This window comes from Protomyctophum bolini (genome assembly GCF_963924005.1).
Source record: "Protomyctophum bolini genome assembly, chromosome: 23".
Classification (NCBI taxonomy): Eukaryota; Metazoa; Chordata; class Actinopteri; order Myctophiformes; family Myctophidae; genus Protomyctophum; species Protomyctophum bolini.
The window spans coordinates 19,187,898-19,213,230 of NC_137884.1; the positions used below are offsets into that span (position 1 = coordinate 19,187,898).

General features: G+C 43.3%; 1 protein-coding gene across 4 annotated transcripts in view; it reads left to right on the top strand.

Annotated features, from left to right (window-relative positions):
- The first annotated feature begins 3,072 nt into the window (after nucleotides 1-3,072).
- sfmbt2 (Scm like with four mbt domains 2) overlaps nucleotides 3,073-25,333 on the top strand; it is a 36,567-nt gene continuing 14,306 nt past the window's right edge. The window contains exons 1-7 of one of the 4 annotated variants that reach the window (XM_080757301.1): nucleotides 3,073-3,242; nucleotides 8,130-8,313; nucleotides 9,227-9,321; nucleotides 13,044-13,284; nucleotides 15,158-15,178; nucleotides 21,658-21,746; nucleotides 24,677-24,938. In XM_080757301.1, coding sequence (XP_080613427.1) covers nucleotides 8,220-8,313; nucleotides 9,227-9,321; nucleotides 13,044-13,284; nucleotides 15,158-15,178; nucleotides 21,658-21,746; nucleotides 24,677-24,938 — 802 coding nt within the window. In that variant the 5' untranslated portion in view covers nucleotides 3,073-3,242; nucleotides 8,130-8,219. The remainder of the gene's footprint in view (nucleotides 3,243-8,129; nucleotides 8,314-9,226; nucleotides 9,322-13,043; nucleotides 13,285-15,157; nucleotides 15,179-21,657; nucleotides 21,747-24,676; nucleotides 24,939-25,333) is intronic. The other 3 variants (XM_080757299.1, XM_080757300.1, XM_080757302.1) reach the window with 3 other exon arrangements.

Genomic DNA, 25,333 nt, shown 5'->3' on the forward strand with positions numbered 1-25,333 from the left:
AGACAGTGCACACAGTCAGTCAACTGTACTGGTGGTGGGACTGTAAACTGAACACACATGTGGTTCCCAAACTTTTTCATGACAAGGACCCCCCCCCAAAAAAAATTTGACACCCCCATTTGAAAACATATGCCAGGGACAGAGGAGATTTTTACGGCTCTAGCAGTGATTCTCAACCGGTTTAATTTCAAGGACCCCCAGTTTGACATGCTTAAATCAGTCTACTGTCTACGGACCCCCATCTAATGGCATTTATCTCTGGGACCCCCAATTTAAGTCTACAGTCTACATGCTTCTGGCTGTTTATAGGATAATAATAGGCCTATAGCCAAACACATTTTAATAGGCTAATCAAATGATCTGGGGCGCCACCAAAAGGTGAGGTTTAACTGCATGATGCGGACAGGATCAGGATATAGTGGAATTGCCTTTCCCAAACCATTTAAATATTATCATCATGTGATTTTATTTTATTTGAATTATAGACTCATTTAAAATAGGCTATCTTGGGAATGTGCAGTCATCTGAAAAATGCCCAGCAGTGTTGTCACCATATAGTCACGAATCTATTCCCATGCATATGCTTTCAGATTTTTTTGGAGGGTGCATGTGTGATGATTGTGATCCCTTGGTTCCCTTTTCATCTGGTGCCAGCCAGTGCAGATATAGCCAAAACGAAACCGTCTCCTCTGCTCGGTTGGTGCTGCAGACTGCAGACAGAGCGGGGCGCGTGGCAGGACCACGCATGCACGAGTCACACGTGCACGGGGAGGGGGGAATAATCCCTTCTCCCGCGCGCTTGGTAAAGCCTTTGGCAGATTAATGGACCTCCTCGTCAACCATCTGTTACATCAGAAGTAGCCTCTATACCCCCCTGGCATTCATTGGTGCCCTGCCCTGGACAGAGGGGCGGGGGGCGCAGTGAATGCGGGCCCTGGCCTGGCTGGGGGAGTATACCAACCGTTGATGATATGTAGGAGTCGGGACTCGGGTCGGGACTAATCACTAATCATATGAGATCAAGTTGGAATTAAGTCCTTCGTCCTTGAGATGATGATGTTATGCTCTGAAATGTTTTTTTTTTTTAAGTATTGGTTACTATAATTAAATTAAATTTAAAGTCACTATGGAAACACATGCCATGCATGGCCTGAGAGAGACAGGCGAGACGCGACACTTTATAGTAAATGTGTCCAGACTCCAGTTCATGCAGATGAGCTGCTGTGTATAGCCTATATAATAGTGGTTCCCAAACTTCATGTCAAGCCTAAGGACCCCCAAATTGACACTAATTAGCCCGCGGACCCACATTTGAAAATGTATGGCAAGGACCCCCATAAGAGAAGATGTTTACGGCTCTGTCAGTGATTCTTAACCATTTTCATTTCAAGGGCCACCGGTTTGACCTGAATTAGTAATTAACGGACACCCATTTAATGGCATTTCTATATCTGGGACCCCCAATTGATATTGTAAAATCAATGTTAATTTAACCTAGGATCGATTTGGTTCCAAACATCATTTAGCTATATGGACCCCTCAAGGACCCCTATAGGGTCCCCGGACCCCACTTTGGGAACCACCGACCTACTGGGATTGTCAAAATACACCAAACAAAACCAATAGGCCTGTTCATAACTGTCACATATTTATAGCTAAAGTGTTACTGGCTTTACTGTAGCTGCGTGAGTGGAGCCCTGCCCTTCCACCACTAGAGGATAGTGTTGACTGTCATAAGAGATGGCTTTCTATTAGTATCATTTTTAAATCTATATCGATCAACTGCTGTGAAGGAAGAATGTTTATTGATTAGGCCTACCCTGCAAACTGGAAAAACAGCCTACATATGCAAGCATCGAAAAGTAACTCATCACACAATGGATTTGATTTGGCCCAAAATGGATAAAACGGATTGACAAAAACTGATTGAAAAGTATATATCTTCTTTCATCCTAGCCAATTAACATATATCACCCTATATAACCAGAACCTTACCGCCTGAGCCTGCAGCGATATAGGTGAACCACCCAACAACTTTTTCCAGTTGCTGGATAAAAGTTATCGATTATTTTATCAGTCGACTGTCGACTGACTCGATTGCATTTGCAGCCATGCCGTTATCAATGGCATTGCGATAGCCTATAATTAATTCAATATAAAACAGTCAGCATCTCCCTCTTATTTGCAACTTTTTTGGGTCATTCAAATTAATTATCTCCGTCTAGACCCAATTGGCTATATATGTTTATCCAAAATAATAAACTTCCTTCTATATAGCCTAATGCTCCATTCTTCTCAGATTACAACAATATAGCCTCCATATAGAACCGAATATAGGCTATTGTCCCTAACCTATATGTTACCATATGCAGCTGCATATGCCAACAACAACAACAACAACCTCAAACTGTTTTGCCTGCACAAACTAAACAAAATAAAGGGGAAAAACGTCGGGCAATTCGAGTCGGTTAAAATAACTGGCTTATTTCCAAGTTACTGTTTGAAAATATTAATTCAATGTCTTAATTTAAATGTTACCTGACCGCCGGCCTATACCAAAATAGCTCTTAATGAGTTCTCATCAATATATAAAAACTAATACCATTACATCTGGACAACCCCAGCCAGTGAGCATGCATGGAATGGAAATATTGTTGTGTAATATGCATGAAAAAGGCTGCTTATAGGCTGTGGCTTCCGACTCGTGTCGTGTATGTGTGTGTGTGTTTATATCGCTTTTTAAGCGATGTTATATCGCTTGCCGAAAGGATAGCAGATCTGCATGCTGACAACGCGGACGTCAGCCTGTAACATCATCGGTTCTTTTCGGCAAGCGACACCACCACGCACCACCGTCCTACTGGGCCACGCACGCACGCCACGGAGTAATATAATAAACGGCGCTTCGGAGCGAGAGAGGGGTGGGTGGTGGTGGTGGGTGGGGACTCCACTCCAGCATTCTATTTATAATTGGCCGAACAAAATTTTGCAACTGCAACTGAAAGGTCAATGAAGGAGTTGGCTTGGAAATATGTGCAGATCTGTGGACATGCGCAGACGAGAGATGCCATATTGGAAGGAGGATTTGTGTGAGTGTGTGTGCTGTGTGTGTGCACTGCTGTGTGTGTGTGTGTGTGGTGGTATAGTGCAGCAGCAGAGCAGCTGAAAGACGTATCGCTCAGTCCGCCGCCGATCGAGGCTGCTGCCGGGGAGAAAAACACGCGAAAAAAACTTCACCAAAGGTAGGACAGGTGACACTGAATTCTTGTCTCTTTGTGCGTCGGCGTGCGATCCGAAACCGATGTCGCCGTTCGTTGGACGCGACGAGCAACGGAGAGAGGTTTTTTCTCCCCACGGTTTGAAGTGGCTCTTCTCCGAGGTTGGTTTCTGTAGAAACAGAAACACTCTCCCGGAGAGAGAGAGAGAGAGAGAGAGCTCACAGATCAGCCAACTTGTTTCAAAGTGTTTTAATTATAGCTTTCCTCCGCGCTCACAACACTGACTCGTGGCACTTTCGATAACATTGTTTGCTATATTTGTATTCTTCGTTGCCGTGTGTTGTATAATCAATTAAGTTGGGAAACTTTTATTTTTTAGTTTTATTTTTTAAATATACTTCATCTTTTCTGCATTGACCAAATCTCACGACCAAACAGATCTATATAGGCCCAACTGAAATATCATCTCAACACGTTTAGTTTGAAGTGGATGGCGCAGTTTTAGTTCTTATTTTTGAAATTCGATTATAATTAACTCGTTGTCGTCACGCGCGAAGGTGAGTCATTTGTTTTTTTTTCCACATATAGGTGCGTAAAAGGCATCGGAAAATACCGGACATTGCCAAAAAATGTCAACACTTTCAACATGGCGCGGGTTATGGGTGAAAAACTGCACACCAAATCTTTGAAGAAGGAAAAAATAAAACGATGCCATGTAGCGAGCCGGGCTATGTTTCTTTTGATGCATATACACGAGCTGTAATGAATTAAATCTAAAGTGTGCATTTGGCAACTGCGTGGGAGTTTTTTTCCGTTGCAATTTTGAGTGTGCAAAGTACATGAGCGGAGTGCCAAACACACATGACACACACAACACACACAACGCGCGCGCACACACACACAGCCCACTGCATGGACTATGTGTGTGGGAAACACCCCTCTTACATTTCCTCTTTCACTTTGATCACAAAACAATCCTATATTGATCATGTTCTTCTATTGCTGAGCTGTAAATCCTGTGTATAGGCTGTCTTTGTCGGAGATATCTGACTATTTCAAATGACCCGAAATTAGATTGAATCCAACGTTTTCACCTTGGGTTTGCACGATATGTTACGCGCAGTATAGGCTATAAGCCATAGCTGTCATGAGAAAATGTTTCCAGTTCATTGTTTGAGTGTATACGGCTAGGCTACATGGCAAATGTATAACGATTAAGTTGATAATTAGGTTAAACCGTTTAATTATTTATTTGTGTGCGCGTGAACCGTCTGTGTAAATCCTTCCTGTGTTTTAAGCTTTGCATTACCCCCGTGGATTCCTCCTCGAGATTAGATATTCGTCACCAATGCAATGCCATGTGAATATAGGGCTAAATCGTGCGTGTATATAATATAGAGTTCGTTTTGCTCACAAAAAAAGAGAACGCAATTTATCTCCATGGTGGTGTCTGTGAATGGGCTGGTTCAGAAGCGCAAACCTATACGAAGATATAGCTTGATATAAAAACGGACCCCTTTTGGGGAAAATTGTAACGTGGCCAATTGGGGGGGGGGGGGGGGGGGGGGGGATATGCAGGTAGGCTATTATAATAGTATAGCAGCAGCTATATCCAGAATTTCCACATGTCATGGATAGCGATGAATATAGGTATAGCATGCTCTGTCTGTTGGGCAATATTGATGATTTTAGTTCCCTTTGTTGTCGTTTCGTTTTAAAAAAACCCACTATCACTATATTTTATCTATTTCCCATGGCAACAACATATGAAGAAGTAGGCCTATATTTCATATGACAATTAAGTCAAGCTCATATGGATGCCTATAGAAGCCTTTTGCCAAACTCCTAACACCATGCACTGGGGTTCACATCATGAACTGCACGTGCATCTTAAAATGCTGACCTATAAAACAAACAGTTTTCACGACAACAATGGAATGTGTCACACATGCCCTTCTAACAACAACTTGTTCCCAGACATTTTATGCTTAAATAAAAGGTTTTCGGGGCTGAGTGAGGGAGCTGCCCTGGGCTGCTTGCTCTTCCATTTTCATTGTTTTCCCTCATGGCCTTTAACTCTGTGTGTTATTGGCTGCCCGGGGCACATTTCTGTTTGCACTTCACTCCTTTATTCTGGTCAACATGATCTCAATGAGTGTCAAAAAATGTTACACTTGGGCAATGGACTGACAGGCTGCATCGGAGTGGACATATAGACACATGACTTAATTAAGAAAACAGTAATTGAGATGAAGTCTCAAATTGTCACATGTCCTGTTGGATAACTATAACTCACATAATAGGAGGTATTGCGATAAATCATTTAAATAACTCAACCCAATTGTCGCTAATATCTTAATGCCTCCAATTAAATCTTTTGTGTGACAAAGTAAAGCAGGAGGATAGCCTATAGCCACGCTATGAGGGGCTAATCAATAAATAAATAAAAATTAAGCTCTCTTCTCTTCTGGATATAAATCCTGTGTTTGAGATTATCTCTCCAGACCAGTTAATCCCTGCATGGTGCTCAATCTGGGATGCTCTAACAGTCCAACAGGCTTCATTCAATTTATCGTTGCTGCTGGTGAAGGAAAAAAACCTTTTCTGAAGCCTGAAGGACAAAGTGAATAGACCTTATTCTCAGACTGATGCCCTCAGAATTGATAAACACTGTCATTTCTGTATTGGCTTATTTTTCCACCTCCCAGGTTTAGGAAACTTACTCAACAGGATACGTATAAGAAAAAATCACACCCGTGTGAAGTGAGGGGCGCTAATATATTAAAGTCTAACTCATGTTGATTAGGTGATGTGATGATGATGTAAAACAAATGGTGCCAAGTGCCAACACAAACATTAAACGCCATTAACAATAAAGAGACAATGACGTAAACGACACATTATGACCGTACATTTTCCCTTCATTGTCAATGCGTTTACTAAACAAACTTTGAACTAAAGACAAACATTAAACCTGTGTACAGGTTGAAAATGAGACGGTTAAAATTAATGTTTAGCCTACTTTTCTTTTCTTTTTTGCTTTCGGGCTCTTCAACGTAATCCCTTTTTTATTTTATGTTTGTATCCCGTCGTTTCCAGGTGGTCCCCTGAGTATAGCCCCATGAGAACCTTCTATAGCAGTGGTTCTCAAAGATGTTCAGGTCAAGATTCCCCAAATTATGTGAAAGGATTTTTGTGCCACTGACCCCAATTAGAGAACAGTTTTTTTTAAAGCACATCTAAAATGTGTGTGCGGTGAGCTTATAGATTGTCTGTTTTTGAATAGGGGGAGTTTTAAAACAGGGTTAAGTGTTTTAAACTGTTCCTCATTTTAGCCGGAATCCCCTCAAGGACCCCACTTTGAGAAGCATTGTTCTATAGACCGGCTCGTCGTGCTATTTATTTACACAGGGCTTCACACCCATTTGATTTGACTGTCTTTTTGATGAGCTCAGTGTGGAGTGCTTAATCAAGGTTGCGCACCGATGACGGCGCACGTCAATGGGAAATGACGATTGCAGGACCATTTAGGCAAGAAGTACTGATAGGCACAGGGGAGGAGGGCAGGGGAGTGGCGTCATGTGAGCCAAATTAGCTCTGCTTGTTGTTTACGCAAGGGATGTGTGCTGGAATCACTGTGGGACAGAGGGGGTGGACACGCGCAGGAGATTGAAGAGTAGCTATACGCAGGAGAGACTGTTTTGAAGGCATGAGTCACGGATGTGATTTACTGTACTTTACATTTATTTTGTCAACATGTCTTTGTTTGCTTTTCTCCCTCTCAATATTTTACCTATACACCATAGAATCCTCAGTGTTAGTTGAGTTCACCCATGTGTAACTCCTAGTGGATTGCATTTGTGCATTGTCAGAGTTAAGGCAACACTGAGGACATTACGTGTACTGCCATCTACAATTTTCTGACGATTTAGGGTCATTTATTTTGTGTCCCTCATCAGTGGCCATCACACCTCTAATGAATGTTTCAGGTGATCCCTGCCCTGTACTTTTTGGACAGGCCTACTTAATTGTATTTTGAAGTTGACGTTGATATGTCTTCATGTGAAACTATAAGCTTTCTTGCTTTGGCTTGATTTAATGATGGCCATGACCCAATGGTTTACCTCAGTGTTAATTGCCAGGTTGATGAAAGTAGTAGTAAGTGTGTGAGTGGATGACTCATGGTGGAGCCTGCTCATGAGGCCAATGGAACCCTGGGAAAACAGAAAGGGGGATGACAAACAAGGTCTTTATCATCAAGATGTTGATCATTGTGTATTGTTGGCTGCTACAGTCCACTAATCAATTGGCAATCTTTGTAACAAGCCAGCAATTGGATGAATATGTTGGCGACGGTGTACATCTTCAGCTTTTGAAGTAGTCACCTTTCAGTGCACTGCATTATGTGCCATCATTTCTGGTCACATTTTTAAATGTACGTTGACAGTAATTGCAGCACTATTACACTAGCCAGCAGCAGATTGCTGCCATGTGTTGTGCTGATTTTAGTAGTTATGATAGGTTTTATATATTTGTTATTATGAACTATCATGGCGTCATTTTTTGTTTTGTAATTTCTCTGTGGTATCTCTTCAAAGCAGAGTAATTTGTCAGGCTGTAGTCTCCCTTGTGCTGTTCCTGTTTTTCTACTTTGTATTACTCTGATTGGTTATCTGGAGTTCTGCTGAGGCATGCAAATGCAGCCAGCCGGCAGATTACACCGCACACAGATATATTACACTTTCTCAAGATGCAAGAGTCAAGTTACAATGAAACCTAACACTTTGTTTTTAAGACTAAGCTTTTCCGATGCTGAAATTTGGACTGAATATTAAATATCGTTTTATAGATGCAAAAGGTGATTTCAACCACTTTTCAAACGATCGCTTTTTCTCTCTTCTTTGCCTAAAGCATCGAGTGGTGGAGATGCAGTGACGGAGAACTGAAATCACAACTTAACTCTCAAAAGTTCAAAGGGAAGTGAGTGAGGGCTCAGTCGGGATGGCTCAGTCTGGCACTCAGGGGCGACCATTGGTCCTCACTCCAGGGAAATCCCACTGCTCCACCAATGGGAAGGAAGAAGAGGTGCACACAGGTGAGGAAAATTACCTGCATTGTAGTACTGCTGACCACAGTGTGCGTGCATGCGAGTGTGTGTGTGTGTGTGTGTGTGTGTGTGTGTGCTGGCTGTACTCACGTCTCTGTTCAGCTCTACAATGCTCTCCATATCAGATGAATAGGCGGTAGAAGACGAGTCACAGATTAATGACAGAGCAAATCCGGGAATGGGTCCCAGGAATGGGTTCTTGGGGCTGACAACAGAGGGAAGACAATAATAGGCAAACATGGTTTCCATTTATTGAAACTGACTCGGTAAAACATTTATTTTTAATGCTTTTTATTCATTCAGACTTTGCCTGTGCATGTGTAATACTTCTACTCCCACCAGTGAGATGACAGCGAAAAGCAAATCTAGCATTGATTCAATCCAGAGTTCCTCCAATCCAGAGTACCGTGCATACTCGCGTTTACGCACACACACACACACACACACACACACACACACACACACACACACACACACACACACACACACACGACAGCGGAAGACTGACACATTATACCTCCAGAGTGTCAGTCTCTCCAACACAAAGTGAGCAATTCTCACCTTCATGAGAGACATTAGTGTCATTCAGACTGCTTAGAGCCAGGCTTCTTGGATTACTGAAGCATGCAACACACGCGCACACAGCCACACACATACAGTACATACACACACAAACATACGCACACGTGCACTCACAACACGTGCCATCAATCATACGTTTTCAGAGAATAATTTACTTTAAAGCTTATTTAAATAAATAAAATATCGTTGTCATTTTTCACCTTGTGTGTATATATTGAGATATACCATTTTCTGAGATTGTAAACGTTTTAATGTATTTTTTTAAATGTTACAAAAACGATTTTAAGATCAGTGGAACTCATGGAATATCATCAATAAGGTGCAGATTCCATGGAGGAAGAGGTGGAGTTTAACTGGGAGGAGTACATGGAGGAGACCGGAGCCAGTCCCGCCCCTCACACCGCCTTCAAACATGTGAGTGACCACGTTAGATCTACACCTCAAACTGAGATCCAATCCTTTAAATACCACATTGAAGATAAGTGGTACATTTAGAAATCCCGTAACAATGTGTTTGTGAAACAGTGGCCCTGACAGTCCCTTTTCCTAATGCCATTGATTCAAGCGTTCTCACTGGCTTATAGCAACGTTTTATGATTCACCTGTTGTTAGATGGCCTTTGCTGCTGTGCACAAACAGGGAAGTGGTGTGTCGAATGACGCACAGGTCACAAATGCCTAAGAAATTAACCGCAGATGAAATCATGCTTCCTTATTGTTTGTTGGGTTTCTTTACTTCTCTGCGTGTGTTCGGTTACATATACGTAATGGATTGAAGAGTGTAAAAAAAAAAGGGCCAACAGGCCGCTGCGCTGTGCACAAAGTGGCATGCGAAATTCTGCCAGCTTGCAGTCGCATTTTAGCGCTTAATGAAGTCTTCTGAAGTGTCAGCAGGCATTTTATCAAATTTAGCTTGACACGATTGGGAACGACTCTATTACCAAATACTGTAGCCGAGGGGCATTGAATCCATTATCACGTTACATCACAGGAATCCGCCAGATGGGCGAGCGTGGTTGACCCTGGAGGTGAGCTCTTTATCTAACCTCGGCTGAAAACTGTATTTGACTGAGTTCTCCTGAGGGCGCGGCTGTCTGCCCCTATGAAGCTCACAGCTCACATGCTAGTCATATTCACGGAGGACGTAGACGCATCTTTCAGCGGCTTGCATCAGTTCAGCTGCTAAATGTGATCGCAACGAAGAGGAGATTAGAATGTGTGTATTTTAGGAACGGACACTCGCGTCGGACAATCTGTGTACTACTTGGCCATTTGAGTGCTGCCGCTTTCGTGGGCAGCTAAATTGTTATGTTGGTACAGTAAGTAGATTGAAATTACTGGGAAAAGACCATGAAGTCCCTAGAAAAACTGCAATAGGCTTTCCCATCTCTCTCTCTCTCTCTCTCTCTCTCTCTCTCTCGGCAGGACAAATTGAAACAGTGATTTCTCTTGGGCCACACACACATACAGTACAGACACACATGCACCCAACAGAGAGAGAGAGCGAGACACACACACACACATACACGCACACGCAGTGTGTGCTGCCAAGGGTGCCTGTGGCTCTCTCTTACATAAGCCGGCCAGAGTGATACAGCACATTTGCATTGTTGTAGCAGGAAGTCATGAGGCCATTTGGTATTGTGTTTATTCCTAAGATGTTGGCTTTTTCCAATCACAGCTGTGTGTGTGTGTGTGTGTGTGTGTGTGTGTGTGTGTGTGTGTGTGTGTGTGTGTGTGTGTGTGTGTGTGTGTGTGTGTGTGTGTGTGTGTGTGTGTGTGTGTGTGTGTGTGTGTGTGTGTGTGTGTGTGTGTGTGTGTGTGTGTGTGTGTGTGTGTGTGTGTGTGTGTGTGTGTGTGTGTGTGTGTGTGTTGAGCATGAACATCCGGCTGAGCTTTATGCAATGCATTGGACTGTGTGGCAGCCTGTGGCGATGGTTGAAACACATTAGACTCCACCATATTCTCTGTTTCCTGGTTTTGTCAAGAAGCAGCCCTCCTCCTCCTCCACACTCACTCTCTGACTTTCTGTTCAAGGCTAAATTGTAAAAGGGCTTATGTGTGTTGTACAGTGTTGTTTTTCGTTCCGTAAGCTTAACCCCCCCTACATTCTTTCTATCTGTTCAAGAACCAAATCTATCTATACACGAAGCCAACCTAACTTATTCACTTCAATACAGATGAAACAGTCTTCATGTTTTCATCTGAGCCCTCGCTTGTGCACAGCATGTATTTCCCAAACATAGGATTGGAGCTGAAAAGGTTTGGGAATCCCTCATATACAGTAGGAGCACTGGAGCAGGGGTTCTCAATGTTTTTGGCTGGGGACCCCCGGAAATGCTTTGGCCATGTCTCGCGACCCCCACCCCAATACAAATTGACCGCTAATAACAGAGGAAAATATTCATCATAAATAAATACTGAAAATATAATCATTATGAAAGGTTTATGCATGTACTATGTGTACTTGAATGTAATGTAAACCCTTAATTTCCATTTTACAGCCATTCAGTTACAATATTATTTAGGGATGTCAATGATTAATCGATTTTTTGATTAATTGTGTCTCCAAAATCGATTGTAATATTTTATAATCAAAAACCGGGAAAAAAAAGAAAACAATTACAGACAAAATATAGGCTAATAGTACTCTACAGTAAGCCTGCACAATATATCGAACATGTACCTTCATCAGAGTGGAGAATAGAAGTATAAATCAAGTTGAGCAAAGCTACTCTGCCCCTCTCTCGCTCATACACAAACACACACAGTTAAGAGTGCCTGCCAGACAATTAGCTCAAAAGGAGGCAGCTGTATGTGTGTGTGTGTGTCCAACTGAACTTCTGTTTATATCAAGTACTTCACACTAGCCCCTCATGAAACTACTTCTCACCAGATCCAAAAGGATTTTTTCCCCATCCTGAATGACATTATTTATTATTGTCACTCAAAGTAACTACTATGAGAACTGAAAAGATCTCATCAAAACTGATTATACAACTGTAAGCATCAAATCATGCAATCAACATGTAATGGTATGTGACCATGGGCATATAATAATAAAATATACTAACTTGAAAGTTCTATGTGACATTTTCTTTCTGGGGAGGGGGGGGGGGGGGGGTGTATCAATCGATTAATAATCGGGAGAGCTGTTGATTAATCAATTTGGCTGATGGTCAGTTTTTTACATCCTCATTATTATTATTATTATTATTATTTTAAATAAGCTGCAGGGGACCCCCAGGTTGAGAACCCCCCGAAGTACTGACGTCAAAGCCATGTTCCCTGGGTCATACTCATAACTAAACCAAAGTCATGTTCAATGGGTCATAACTAAACCAAAGTCATGTTCCCTGGGTCATAACTAAACCAAAGCCATGTTCCCTGGGTCATAACTAAACCAAAGCCATGTTCCCTAGACCCTAGCTGGGTCATAAGTTAACTAAACCAAAGTCATGTTCCCTGGGTCTTAACTAAACCAAAGTCATGTTCCCGGCTGGGTCATAACTAAACCAAAGTGTTCCCTAGCTGGGTCATAACTAAACCAAAGCAATGTTCCCTGGGTCATAACTAAACCAACCCTTTTGCACAACTCGGGGACAGGTGTGTCGGTGGAGCAGACTACTAACAAGATAAAGAGACGAACCCGCACGCAGTCTTCACTTGCTCAATGGAGAATCAGCTTTTTATCATAAAGGCAACGTTTCGGTCAAAGACCTTCCCCTCCGCCTGAGGAAGGTCTTAATCATATTTAAATGGAGAAAAAAGGGTTTAAAAAAATCTAAACTGTGTTCCAAAATAAAATAAAGAATCCAGGCATTTATTATTTTTCAGTCATCCAAATGTATCTATTTTTGATAAATCGTGAAAATGTGGCCCAAATCTTTGAATATATATTCTTTCAGAATTAATGTTACTCAAATCTTTGCTTCTAGGGGGGTCCCTGGAAAAACACATTTTCAGATGGGGGTTGGCGGCCAATTAATTACATATATATTTGGGGGTCCTTGACATGAAAATGTTTTGAGAACGACTGACATAGAAACATAGGTTTTTCAGAAAACTTTTTTAATCTGCCTCAGCCCTAAATGAGCTAAACCTGTTGCTCTCTGGGTGGCTCCCCTTAATTGGCAGGTGGAGATGAGCCTGCAGAGCAGCTTCCAGCCCGGCATGAAGCTGGAGGTGGCCAATAAGAGCAGCCCGGACACGTACTGGGTGGCCACCATCATCACCACCTGTGGCCAGCTGCTGCTGCTGCGCTTCAGTGGCTACGGGGACGACCGCAAGGCGGACTTCTGGTGCGACGTCATGAACGCTGAGCTCCACCCCATCGGCTGGTGTGCCCAGAACGACAAAACCCTCATGCCACCCGAAGGTATGTATGAAGAAGAGAACATATGCACACACACACATACACGCACACGCGCCCACACGCATGCATGCATTTTCCAAAGAAAAAAGGCATTGTGTAAGCTGAGATACTAAAGTGGAAAGACAGGTTGTTCACGAAGCTTTCAATCATCTTACTAACTACACACCCACCCACCCATACACTACACCCCCCCCCCCCCCCCCCCCCCCACGCACACACACACGCACGCACACGCTGCATCCCATTTAAAACCATGTAACCTCAGCTACGTTAAACACAAGAACAATCACCCCCTTCCTTCACCAGGGTAATCTATTGCCGTTTAGACTGCCACCACACCTAAAGAAATTAAAATAAAAACATGTAAGAAAGGTGTAAAAGGCCTTCCATTATAGCTTTACCGATACATTTACCCCGGCTCAGTGGTTTTCAACCTTTTTCATATCAAGGCCCATTATTTATTCGGCTTTTGAGCCACGGACCACCACTTGGTGAGATTAAGGGCCGATTCATACTCCTATTTTAGAGCCGAATAAAAGTCGGTTCGGCTCTGTAGAGCCTACAATTTGACGTCATTTGAGGTTCGGGGGGGCGGGTACCGTCCTAAAGTCGGCTCTTCGGTGCTACTGAAAATTTCTGACGAGCCGAAATCATTTCGGCACTACAGCGCCGAAACAGGAGTATGAATCGGCCCTTAGACTCGCAGACCCGAAACTAAAGAATTTTGTTGTTGTTGGATAAGATTTTGTCCACAATTCCATGCTGTATTGATGACGTTGGTACCATTTGGAGAGATAACAGGCAAACGTTGAAATAACAATTATTTTACATTCTCTTTTGTGTAGACTTCTTGTAAATTAAGTAATGCAGTTACTCTTGAGAGTTAAAGATATACCGTAATAAGGGTCCATGTGGTTAACAACTCTCCCATCATTTGGCTGGGGTCCACCTGGAACCCCCTCGAGGCCCACTGGTGGTCCCCGGACCACCGGTTGAAAACCACTGCTCTAGATAGATGACTCACCCGCCCTAGTTGTGTTCAGGCCATTTATTTCCCCGACACTTCCTTGCTGATGGATTGTATGTGCTGCCGTTGTCATGGAGACGACCTGGATATGTTTCCACCTGACACGGGTGTCCTCACCCTCGCACCGGCTCCATTTGTCCTTTTCACTCCACTTTGGGTCTTTGCATCAACTTCCTCCTTTTTTTTGGGCCTTTTGTAGCAGCTGCTGCAACCTCACCTATAACCAAACAAATAATGACTTCAACATTAGTTTCAATTCCTTCTGTTTTTTTTTGTCTTTCGTCTTTTTTTTAATCACTGCATTTTTGTATTGCTTACGCTAAAGAACTAAACTAAGCTAAACTACACTAAACATTATTCACAAACTGCTGCGTTTGCAAACGGCTCTATTTCTCAATTAACGATTGTGTCCTGTCGAATTCTGTAGCCATGTGTGTCATGGTTGCTACAGTTGGCATTGATTATAAAAACGTAAATTAAAAATGTTGGTTTATCAATTAAAAAAAAACAAGCCATCCATCTCTTACTGTGGTCAGGGCAGACAGTAGGTATTATGAAAAACATTTAAGTGACCCCCCCCCTCAGAAAGCTTGTATTTCTGTATTAAGTATTTCTGCTGGACACTGCACTGCCATGTAAACTAGTCTCTGCTTCCTTCTTTGCGCCATGTTTCACATAGTCAGTGTGAGTCTGTTATTGTGTCAGCGAGGAACACACCAAAATACTGTGTGTGTGTGTGTGTGTGTGTGCGCGCGCGTGTGTTTCATTTTTTATTTCACTGCATACTGTGTGTGTGTTACAGTTACCATCTTTATTTCTGTTTTTTTTTCTTTTTTGCTTTGTTCTCAGATAACATTTACCTAAGAAAAGGTAAGCTGCTTTTACCACAGCATCTGACTAACTTGCCATGCTATACCTGACTATAGTTGCCGTCTCTGGAGAAACTCTGTATTAACATTAGTGTGGCAAGTATAGTATGCTTCCACTGTTTCCCTCTCTCTGCTACTGCACAGGAAGTCGCCTCAGCTGTTATGCCCCGCCCCCTTGTGCATGTGACTGTTCTCTGTATCTCCTATGTAGTGAACTCTCTCCTATAAGTGAGGATTTGAACGAGGGTATCTTATAGTACCAGCATGATAATACCTCTCACATGTGTGTGTGCATGCGCGCGCACAACACACAACACACACACACACACACACACACACACACACACACACTTTTGCCCGCTCTTCCAAGGGCAAGCTGTGGCTGTGTGATAACTGATGCAAGCGTCGCAGGCTAGCTCAGTGAGAAACATTGAGGTTTTGACAAACAGGGCTGCTCTCATATCCAACACGCTGCATTCTGTGTGCATGCATGTGTAGAGGCCTATATGTGCAAATAGTTTATCGAAATAGAAAAACCCTTAAATCAGGCAGAACAAGTCAAGCCAGTGAGGAAGGATATATCAATTCAAATCAATCAGGTTGTACGTCGACTCTGCTGCAGTGGACTTGTTAAATGAACCATGTGTTAGGCCCCGGGGTCGCTGTTTGGGCTCTGAACTTGTTCAGACAGGGCTGAGATGTTAACACCTCCACGTTCTGGAGTACACTCCCTGAATCTCCCCTGCTGTGCGTGCGAATCTATACGTTAATGCAGAGCACTTTTTAGGTTATGTCACAAGTTTGATCATGTGATAAGTGGCTGCTCGCTGTACAGAGCCCGATGCAGGACATTTACATAATGCATTCACCACACTGCTTCCTGCCAGAGCCCAGAGAGAGATGGCTCTGCACGCGTGTGTGTGTGTGCGTGTGTGTGTGTGTGTGTGCGCGCTAAAAGAGAGTTAATCCTGTGCTGGCAGAAGTGACAGAGGTGGCAGTCTGGAATTCCTCCAATGACAGTGGAGTCCCAGGGAGACACTATGGGTAGTCAACCAGTCAGGAACAGACAGGTCTGGTCTGGTCTGATTCCCAAGTGACCAGCCCGCCCATCATGACCACTTGATTTCCATAAGCTTGCTGTAGTAGAGTAAAGTTAGCTTGCGTGTGTGTGTATGTGTGCGTTTGTTAGGCATGTAACGATACACTCAACTCACGATACGATACGTATCACGATATGAGGTTCACGATACGATCTTTCACGATACACATTTTTTTGTATTTATTATAATTTATCTCCCCCCCCCCCCAAGCTTTTTTCACAATTTCTATTTAACTACATTGCAAAACTATAGCATTACTTTTCATGTCAAATTACTTAATTTCTGTGCAACAACTGTAAACATGCTTTCTTGTTTAGAACCTAACTCGAGTTAACATTTCTTTGGTGGCATCTTAGATGTAGACCTATTTGACAGTGCAGAAACATAATTGCCTTCCTTGATGTATTAATGAGCATCAACGACCATCACCTGGGCACAGTCACAGACACAGCTCTGCAGTGCTATACTGAAAGCTTTCTTTCCAAAAGCACTTGAATATGTTGGAATATGATTAAAGCTCACATTCACACATTTCACACATTTCACACACACACCATAATTCACTAGCCCCCATATTATTTGTTGAAGATTTGTATTAAACCGATTTCAAATCGATATACGATATATCGTTACATGCCTAGTGTTTGTGCATTGCACTTTTGTTAAGCTTTCAATAAGCTTCATTTTCATACGCTGCCACTATGCTACTCGAGCAGTTTCCCATGAAACAGAATCAAAGGCAACTTGCATTTCCTCAGCATTTCCTTTGAACAAATGTGTGAGCATGCACCCTCTTAACCCCTCACACACACACACACACACACACACACACACACACACACACACACACGCACACGCACACGCACACACACAGTTATGTTATGAATGCTATTTCACCATTTCTTTTACCATTTTAACTCCAACACTGAAGCCTGAGTTATTCTTAGTGGCGTGCCAGTGTCGCGCACACACACCGAACATAGCTGACGTACAAGCTCACAGCAAGCATGTTGTGAACTTGTAGATATGCTATTTTCAGTGTAGTATATGCGCAGGGCATATAGTGTAAATCTGCATAACTCCTCCAACCTTAACCTATATCCCCACCAGCTAAATGCCTAATCCTAACCCCAAACCCAACCTGAATCTCATGTGAAAAATATTTGTTCTGAGGATCAGAAAGTGTCCTCACAAAGTCTATTTCTCAAACTTGTGGGGACATTAAACCCCTCGCAAGTATAGTAATACAAGCACACACACACACACACACACACACACACACACACACAATCAGTTCCCGTGAGACTGTTTAGTGCTCTCCGTTCACCAAGGTAATTCATAGTTAAACAAATTGCTCTGATATCCCGTCATGAACGCCAGCTATAAAATATGTTAATAGTTAACAATGTGGGGTTTTCCCATTCTAAAGCAGCCCACGCATCATTAAGCCTATCACAACAGTGAGCGATGTCTTTTAATAAAACCACGAATTGTGCGTTTTAAGATCCTTGAATTTGTGTCTCTGCATACTCATCTGTTCATTGGGCTCCTTGTCTGTTTGAGAAACTGCAGGAAGCATGAGGTCAGTCCGTTGCTCTCCCCAGGTTGGCAGAGGGAGTGTAGCGCCAATGACTACATTAGACAATTGACACAGGGTGGAAACAAATGGGTTACAGTACATAAATCGTGGGATTAAAAATAAATGCGGGTTGAAATGGAAAATAGGATGTTACGCTAGCATCCCTATTCCGTGTCTAACATTTGGTGAAAATATTTAATGAGAAGTGAAAAAAGGAGGGGGCCTAATAGTGCCCTACAGTAAGTTGGGAATCTGGTTTACTTAGGATTTAAGAGGTTAAACGACTAAAGCCTTATTCATACTTAATCGTATGATTGTGTCACTTGCCGAAATAGCTGCACTACAAGCTCACAACACAAATAGCTGCACTACACGCTCACAACACAAATAGCTGAACTACAAGCTCACAACACAAATAGCTGCACTACAAGCTCGCAACACAAATAGCTGAACTACAAGCTCACAACACGTTGTGGGCTTGCAGATCGGATACTTTACTGAGCAACACCGTCCTCGGTGTATCTTCTGTTTTTGCTCTATATTAAATATATTCGCTGAAAATCTCCAAGTGACCTTGTAGAACTCAAATCCTCAATTCTGTCCCGATTGAATGAGCGGCACCGAGTCGGCTGAAGCAGACTTCGAAACGTTCGACGTGGTGACTCGCTAACCCGAGCGCCTCCGTCGTTAGCTGTTTTTGCTCTCCTACAGTAACTTAATATAATCAAGTACATGGTGTTCTGCAAGAGTTTTCCACAGAATACCGATGCTAGAGTTTAAGTGGTGGAAGCATACAGTGAGTTGTTCTTGGCCACTGGCACTGGATACTTCATCTCCATGTGGCTTACTTTACGTCATTAAAAGATGAGCAGATGGAATGAAGTGTCATTTGCTCCCGCGGTAACTCGATCTGATTTAGGATTTGTTGTGTCGCTGCGATCAAGGCTTAAAAACAGACACTACGCGATGCCAGCCAGATGATTGTTCTTTAATTATCACGCCGATAATCTCAAGTAAAGCTTTAGAATAGGTCGCCGTTGCACATATTTACACAATGGGCACATATTTACACAAATAGAATATGCAAATTACAGTTTTTTCCCCCTCCCTTAATTCCTTCACGAGTGTTTAGCTACAGTATATCTGCGCGGTGCGCCAGTGAAGGCCGCGACTAGCGGAGGACGGAGAACACACATTTATTTTCTCCTTCAGGTGGTGTCCCTATTTTGATCATGACATATTTTTTCCATTTTTGTCATGATCTATCAGAAATAGCAAAAATGGCCAATGTACAATACTCACGCTCCCAACCCACTGAGGTAGAATGCGTTGTGAGGTTCTAGATTCGACATATAAATGATGTATATTAAGTGGTTAATTATGCAGCTATTGTGGCGTGGAAGTCAAGCTTTTGCCTCTAAATGTGTACCACCTCAGGGACAGAGAGATAAATAGATTATTACCGTATTCATACACACAAAGCGTGGTATAACGGGAAAGGCGAGAAAATGAGAGAGGGCGAGGTAGATTGAAGTTCAGAGAGTTGACGCTTCTCCTGCTGCCAACCTGCCAGCCTTTGAATTGCTTCTACAAGCAGGAATAGTTTATCTATTTCTGCCTGCGATCAACAGGACTCGGGGGGGGGGGGGGGGGGGGGGGGGGGGGGTGTGTGTGCACAATGCCTGACACATATGGACAAACCACTTTTTGTGCATGTATGTTCCCATTCCCCATGTTTCCAGTGATGTGGAGGAAATAAAATCATTGTATAGGGGAAAAACACACATTGAATACAAACAGTGACGAGAGTCCTTAGTCAAACAAAACATTGACCATTCATATTTTACCGTCACAGGGAAGTTGCCATCTCTCATATCCACATATTGATTTATTTGCTGGAAAATTCCATGACTGCTCATTTGATTCAGGCTGGGCCCTGGAGTCCTGAAACACCAGGAAGACATAATGATGTTGACCAGAGAACCAGTCAATTATGTTTTATGTATAATGATACTGATAATGAATTTATTTATATGGCACATTTCAAGACGTAGTCACAAAGTGCTTTACATAACAGGGTGAAAAACAACAAAAAGCAACAACAACGTAATCACAGCTACAAGAAGATATCAGTGAATAATTAACCGCAAGCACAAAATGAAAGCATACACATAATAATCCAAAAATAGAATAAGGTATGCAAAAGGAAATTAAGAGAAGGTGGGTTTTCAGAAGGGATTTAAAACATGACACAGATTCTTGTGAGTCTTAAATTAATATGTAGGGCGTTCCAGAGTTTGGGAGCCCCGAATTGCAAATGCCCTGCCACCCTTTGTGATGAGCTGGGCTGTAGGAGGGCTCTGCCTGAGGACCTGAGTGAACGTGTATAGATGGTTCCCTATCCGAATCTGCATTTTGAGCAGGTTTAAAGACATCCTAACCCTAAACCATGCTTATTCAAGCCTCAGACATCACTATATCAGAACTGACCAAGCACAAAATAGAAAATTTTAATACAAAAAATATTAAATTGTTTTGCTTCTGAAGTGATTTAGGAATTTCCTAAATTAAAATGCCAGCTATCAATGATAGCAAAGAAATGTTCATAAATATTCAGATAGATACAACATTTCAAAGTTATTCCAATACTGCAGTGTAAACATTTCACTCCTCCAAATAACTGTAATTCCCAAGAGGTTTTCTTTATCTGGAATGTGCTATATGGTAGACTTTAGTATTTCACTCAATACAGTTTGGGGGCCTCTATCAGAACTGAAAGGGCCGTAATGACATTACGCTGAATGAATGAGTTATCAAATTGTATTTATTATTCTTGTTTTACCACCCATCCCTTATGGCAGTGGTTCCTAAACTTTTTCGTGTCAAGGACCCCCAAATCAACATTTATTAGTGTAATGTAATTTATTTATTTATTCGAAATAAGCATATCTACAAGCTCAAACGTCTTATCTGCAAGTTTTTTTTAATGATTTAGAATTGTTTTACTAAATACATTTTTAAATAGGGCTTAAGTGGTTGACTATACTTTTAAACACAAATCATGATATGAAGGACAATAAACTCATAGTGGTACTCATTCTCCATTAAAGTGATGTCACAATAATTACAGTACACATCCATTCTTCCTCTATAATCCCCCCCCCCACCGGTAGCTGTCTGTAATCATGATTCACTTGGCACAGTTCCTTGCTGTGGAAGTACAGTACAGTATTTGGCAGCATGTTCACTGTGTTTTTTCCAAGAGAAGATGCTGACTAGGAGGACATCATGTTAGTTGCCGTCTCACTGCTTTCCAAGGAAGTGCTGTGTGTTCGGGAAGAGACAAAAGCACACCCAAGCGAATAGTGGGCCCGACGATAGCAAATCAAAAGCCACAATGGTGCGCCGTAAATTGTACAAACACACCGTTGCATTGTGGGAAACGGGAAGCGGAACACGGCCTATCCTATTTGAAATGAGCCGGCCTCAAGAAAGTGTGGCTGCATTACACCTGATGTGTGTGTGTGTGTGTGTGTGTCGGTGTGTCGGTGTCTGTGCATGGGTACGTGTGCATGCACTCATTGCACTCATCGACAACACTTCCATTTGCAAAACAAAAACACAATTATTCATCATGCGATACCATCACCTCCCTGTACTGTAGTAGAGAGCTTTTGCTTTGGCCCTTGCTTGCACTGTAATCAATGTTTATCTATCTCCAGGAGTGTACAAATGCAACCAAATGGACCCGTAAGGGTCGGGATTTTATACATTGTGTGGTGCTGTGCTGTTGTCTTGCAGCCATTAAGGAGAAGCACAGCGACTGGACAGAGTTCCTCGTTAAGGACCTGACCGGCGCCAGGACGGCACCTGCCCACGTACTGGAAGGGGTGAGAATGAATGTCCAAACCCAGATGGTCCTTAAAGGAGAACTGACACGCCCCTCGGGAGCTAATAACTGCTATCAAACAATGCTATCATGATTCTGACGTCAGACTGGCGAAAGCTTTCCCCAACGACTTCTATGCGGGCTCGCCGGGCTTGGTGGCCGTGGTAGCATAGCAACTTATGCTACTATTTTGGTGTCACATTTAGCTTGAATACTGGGTGAAAGTCTCATTCAAAAAATTAATTTTTCGCAACATTGTTCAGGTGAACTGTGTGTTTATGCTTGTTCATTGTAATAATCAATATCGCTATGATTATTTTATTTATCGCCGCGTCGCTCCGCATGACAACATACAGTCTAGCCCGTCTCAGATGCAGGCTGCACACACACGGACGGACGGACGGACGGACGTATAGTCTCTGGTCAGGTCCCCGCATTGAACTGGGCATGTGTGTACGCACACACACACACGGCTATAGTGCATGACAGCGGGGAAGAGAGCTACAGACGCCCGAGGCAGATTCCGTGCCATTGCGTGTGTGTGTGTGTGTGTGTGTGTGCGCGCGTACACACATGCCCAGTTCAATGCGGGGACCTGACCAGAGACTATACGTCCGTCCGTCCGTCCGTGTGGTGTGTGTGCAGCCTGCATCTGAGACGGGCTAGACTGTATGTTGTCATGCGGAGCGACGCGGCGATAAATAAAATAATCATAGCGATATTGATTATTACAATGAACAAGCATAAACACACAGTTCACCTGAACAATGTTGCGAAAAATTAATTTTTTGAATGAGACTTTCACCCAGTATTCAAGCTAAATGTGACACCAAAATAGTAGCATAAGTTGCTATGCTGTGTGTGTACACACATGCCCAGTCCCCCGTAGAGGCTCATGATCTCGTCCGCAAGACTATGCCTCGGCATAGCGATATTTATTATTACAATGAATACAAACATAAACACACTATAGTTCACTTGAACAATGTTGTGGTAACTAACTACGGTATTACAGAGTGAGAGCGAGGGTGTACATGTCAGCCTGCGGCTGAGAGGGGAAAAGAACAGTAGTCGCGCTGCTCTCACAGCGGCCAGACAACAGCAGACCGTCCGTAGTCGCGACTGTCGCGCTGCGGGGCTGAGAGGTCTCAGAGCGGGCAGACAGGAGTGTTGGCGACCGGGGGAACATGGGACTCCAGTCCAAAATTTGCGCTTGTGCTGCAGTTCCCCTAAAAAACCCCACGCCAACCTCAATTGCATTCAAACTAAGCATTTCTGGCGAAAAAATAATTTTTTTCAATTACATTTATAGCCAATATGACGCTAAATGTACCGTCAAAAACGCTAGCCTGACCTATAGCCACTTGTTGCTAGCGCCGTAGCCCCGTTTCAAACTGTTTCAAACTGTTTTCAGTCAGACCACGTGATGTGCTGTACCACCCATATTAATTTCGGGGCATGTCAGCGGACCTTTAAAGGAGAATTCCATACTAGAAGGCTTTCGTATACCTTTATTTGTAGTCGTTACCAAAGAGGTCCAGGTGTTATTTTGTGCAAAAGTGCATTATTGGCTATTTCCCCTATGGACAGTCCGGTTTTAGACCCACCTGTCCTCATCCCACCTCAACCTCTGGCCGGACACATAATTGTCCGTTTTGTTGTGATATACAGTGCTTGTGTCATAACTGTCATTTACGTCGTCTCGCTCAGTATTAAAATCTCTGCAGCGCTGCTCCGCTCCGCAGCGAGCCAGCCACACTCTCACTGTCATAAACAGAGACAGAGTGTTGCCATGTCCACTTAATTATAAGCGACTTTGGGCTTGTTTTAATAGACATGGTTGCTCGTTTCTCTTCCAAAACCTGGCAACACTGCCAGTTGGAGGGTCGGTTTGTTTGTTGTGGAATGTGTGCTCTCACAATCACTGACTCTAGTATAGTTAATGCAGAGATAAATGAACCAAATATGCCAGGAGCGAGCCCCGCAAAAGTGTCCTCCTTTCTGAGGTCTTGCAGGTGGCCACCCTAGTTGGGTTGGGTTGTTGTGCTAATTCGCCTATTTCCATCGAAATAAGTAGTGAAGTGTGCCGCTTGGGATACTATTTACATTATGAAGAGAGAATATATACAAAAAAAGGCGATGGAAATAAGAAAATTAGCACAACACCCCATAGCCCCATTCAATTCAATGCAATTCAATTCAATTCATTGAGGGCTTATGGTAGGGGGAAATAGCCAATAATGCGCTTTTGCACAAAATAACACCTGGACCTCTTTGCTGGGGACGTAACGACTACAAATAAAGGTAAAAAAGCCTTCTAGCATGGAATTCTCCTGTTAAAGCTGCAATCCGTAACTTGTCTTAATGCATAAAACAATATTTCAACCAATCTTTTTTTAGGATAAGAGTACGTTAACACAATAAAGTAGCACATATGCAGTGGTTGGAGGCGGTCTCCCTACTCTTCCATTGAGAAATGTTGAGCCCGAAGCTCATACAGTAAGTGCAACATACTCCCCCATGCAGTCAAGAGGGGATTGCCTCATGGCTGTGGTAGAAGATTTGGGAGACCCGGGTTGAGAATCCCGACTCGTAGGACATACATGTTGTGGATTGCAGCTTTAACACACATGATTCGTTCAGATCGTCTTCAGGGCACCACTGATATATCCAGTTCCCCTTTCTCTGAGGAGAAACCACCAGAGGTCTTTCCCCCTCTCTCTCCTTCCTTGTAATCAATCATCTTTCTCGCCCTCCCTCCCTCTCCTATTTCCTTTTTGTTTTCTCTCTCTTTTACTCTCTCTTCTCCCATAATCTCTCTTGCTGTCCTCTACAATTTGTCCTCTGACAATTTCACCCTCTATTTCCTTCTCTCCGTCTTCTCCCTCTCTCTCTCTCTCTCTCCTCCATTTCTGCCCCCCCCCCCCTCAGCCCCAGAGAGGTAAGAACACGGTGGACCTGATCGTGGAGGGATCTCTCCTGGAGCTCCGGGACCTAGCGGACCCGGCGCTGTACTGGCCGGTCCGCGTCCTCCAGAACGTGGGCGGCAGGCTCCGCCTGCGCCGCGTCGGCATTGTCGACGACGGCGGCGGCGGCGCCCATCAGGAGGACGTCTGGCTGTTCTACCTGGACATCAGGCTCCGCCCACTGGGCTGGGCCCGGGAGAACCGCCTCTCAGTGGAGCCGCCGACAGGTGAGGAGGACACCGACCGATCAGACCATAACATGCGGGGTAGACGCCGGGGGGCACTTGTTGGAGATAGTCTATTTTCAAATGGGTATATACGTATAAAAATATATGTAATTGGCCGCCGACCCTCATCTGAAAATATGTCGTTCCAGGGACTCCCCCAGATCAAAGATTTGCGTTAAAAACGTTCGCTCTGAAAGAGTATATATTCAAAGATTTGCGCCACATTTTCACGATTAAAAAAAAATAATCTACAAGCTTAGATCTGCTATTTTTTCAACATCTAAAGAGGGTTCCCCGTCCAGAATGGGCTAAACCTTTCTTTTCCTCCTGATTCCCACTTCTCCCCCCCCCTCCTACCCTCTCCCGCTGTTATCGGAGCACTCTGTGCTGTCCTG